Source organism: Echinops telfairi, unplaced genomic scaffold (genome assembly GCF_000313985.2).
Source record: "Echinops telfairi isolate 266 unplaced genomic scaffold, ASM31398v2 ScPeMD7_7416;HRSCAF=8454, whole genome shotgun sequence".
NCBI classification, from domain to species: Eukaryota; Metazoa; Chordata; class Mammalia; order Afrosoricida; family Tenrecidae; genus Echinops; species Echinops telfairi.
This window is the reverse complement of record NW_022111316.1, coordinates 3,600,026-3,601,939: the sequence shown is the minus strand read 5'-3', so window position 1 is coordinate 3,601,939 and position 1,914 is coordinate 3,600,026. Positions and strand designations below refer to the sequence as shown.

At 37.3% G+C, this 1,914-nt stretch overlaps 1 protein-coding gene across 1 annotated transcript in view; it reads left to right on the top strand.

Moving 5' to 3' along the window:
* Nucleotides 1–418: 418 nt before the first annotated feature.
* The window catches only part of LOC101656858 (DEP domain-containing protein 7-like), an 11,181-nt gene continuing 9,685 nt past the window's right edge, over nt 419–1,914 (top strand). The window contains exon 1 of the mRNA XM_004714991.2: nt 419–507. Within this exon, the coding sequence (XP_004715048.1) occupies nt 419–507 (89 nt within the window). The remainder of the gene's footprint in view (nt 508–1,914) is intronic.

Here is a 1,914-nt window from a genome sequence, read left to right as displayed (position 1 = left end):
TGTATTGATCCTGCCCATTCATTTCAAAGCCATGATGTTTGCATCTTCTCCTTCTTTTCTGTTGGTCAATTTGCCATTGGTTTGTCAATTTTGTTAACCTTTTCAAAGAACCAACTTCTCATGCTTTCAGTTCTTTCAACTATTTTCTTATTTTCCAAACCATTTATTCTGCTCCTCACCTTAACTATTGCTTTTCTTCTACTGGTTGAGATTTTGTTCTGTTTCTCTTGCTCTAATTGATTATGATGTTGTGTTAAGATGAAGATATTTAGCTCTTTATTTTTTTTATTATGTGTGCCTGAATTACTATAAATGTCCTTCCAAATAATACTTTTGCTGTGACCACAACATATCTTACCATTCCTTTTTAGAAGGGTCACAAAGTTGCCCTAAACCTAGTTTTTTTCATGATGTATACATGCAGGATGTAAACTTATACATAAAGCCTTGGATGCTGTTGAATATTCGATATAGTGGTGACTGTTTGGACAAAAGAGATAGGATCAGGTAAGAAGGAAAATAGAACATCAAGATAATGTCTTTCTTTTCTGGATGTTGATTTTAATGCCTTCTTAAGTATTTCTAACAAGTACATGCATACCTAAAAATGTATTATCACAATCCAATTATAATTAAAAACTTTTTTAAAAAGGAGCCGACATTTATATTTAAAAAATTTCTCCATCCATTGATATGAGGATATCATTAGTTTCCCTTGAACAATAAATGTGTAAGAATATAACAATATCAATATGTATTTGCAAGTGCACAAGTAATGCAATCAAGGCAGATTTTAATTAAAAAATCCACAATCAAAGGCAATTTTTCCTTAGCTCTTACTATTTATCTCCCAATGGATTACATCAACATAAAAGGAGAAGTGATTGGTGTTGTCAAGGAGTTCATCCTCCTTGGACCCACAATCAATATTCAGGGAAGCAACCATCAAGAGATCCAATGCCTGATTGGCATTGGGTAAATCTGCCACACAAGACCTCTTCAAAGTGTTGGAACGCAAGGATGTCGCTCTGAAGGCTAAGGTGAGGCTAACCCATATGACTATATTTTCAGCAGCCTCATAGGCATGTGTAAATTGGGCATGAAGTAAGGAAGACTGAAGAAGGGTCCATGCATTCAAGTCATGCTGCTGGGGAAGAATGGTGAAAATACTATGACTGCCAAAGGAACAACCAAGTGTGTCAGGGAAGAAATACAGCTAGAATGCTCCTTAGAGACAAGGATGACGACACTTTGTCTCGTGTGCTTTGGACATGTTGTCATGAGAGAGCAGTCACAGGAATGTGACATCATGCTTGGTAAAGTAGAAAGGCAGTGAATTAGAGAAAGGCGCTTAAAAAGATGGATTGACATATGCCTGCAACAATGGGTTCAAACAATAACAATAATGAGGAATGCACAGAGGGTAGTTTTACATTCTCTTGCACGTAGGGTCACTGTGAGTCAGAAATGACCAAACATCTAACAACAACAATAGCATGACGATTTAGACCTCATATCTGCAAAAGGCTCATTTTGTGGCTTGAATAAGGAGATGGGGAAGTTGTTTATAGAATTTGGGAAATTGTGAGTTTGGAAAATAAATATTTTGCATAGTTACATGCATCTAGCTGCAAAAACACAATATGTGATGGATTCTAACTAAAATATGAATTGTCTAAAAGACTTTGCCTTCCCAACAACTTTTAGAAAGGCACGCTTGACTTCTTTATTCCTCAAACTATAGATTAGAGGGTTAAGCATGGGGATGACGATGGCATAGAACACAGATGCTATTTTGTCAGTGCCCATGGAGTGACTGGAGCTGGGCTGTAGGTACATGAAGGTGACTATCCCATAGAGGATGGAGACTGCAGTGAGGTGGGAAGCACAGGTGGAAAAGGCCTTCTGGCGTCC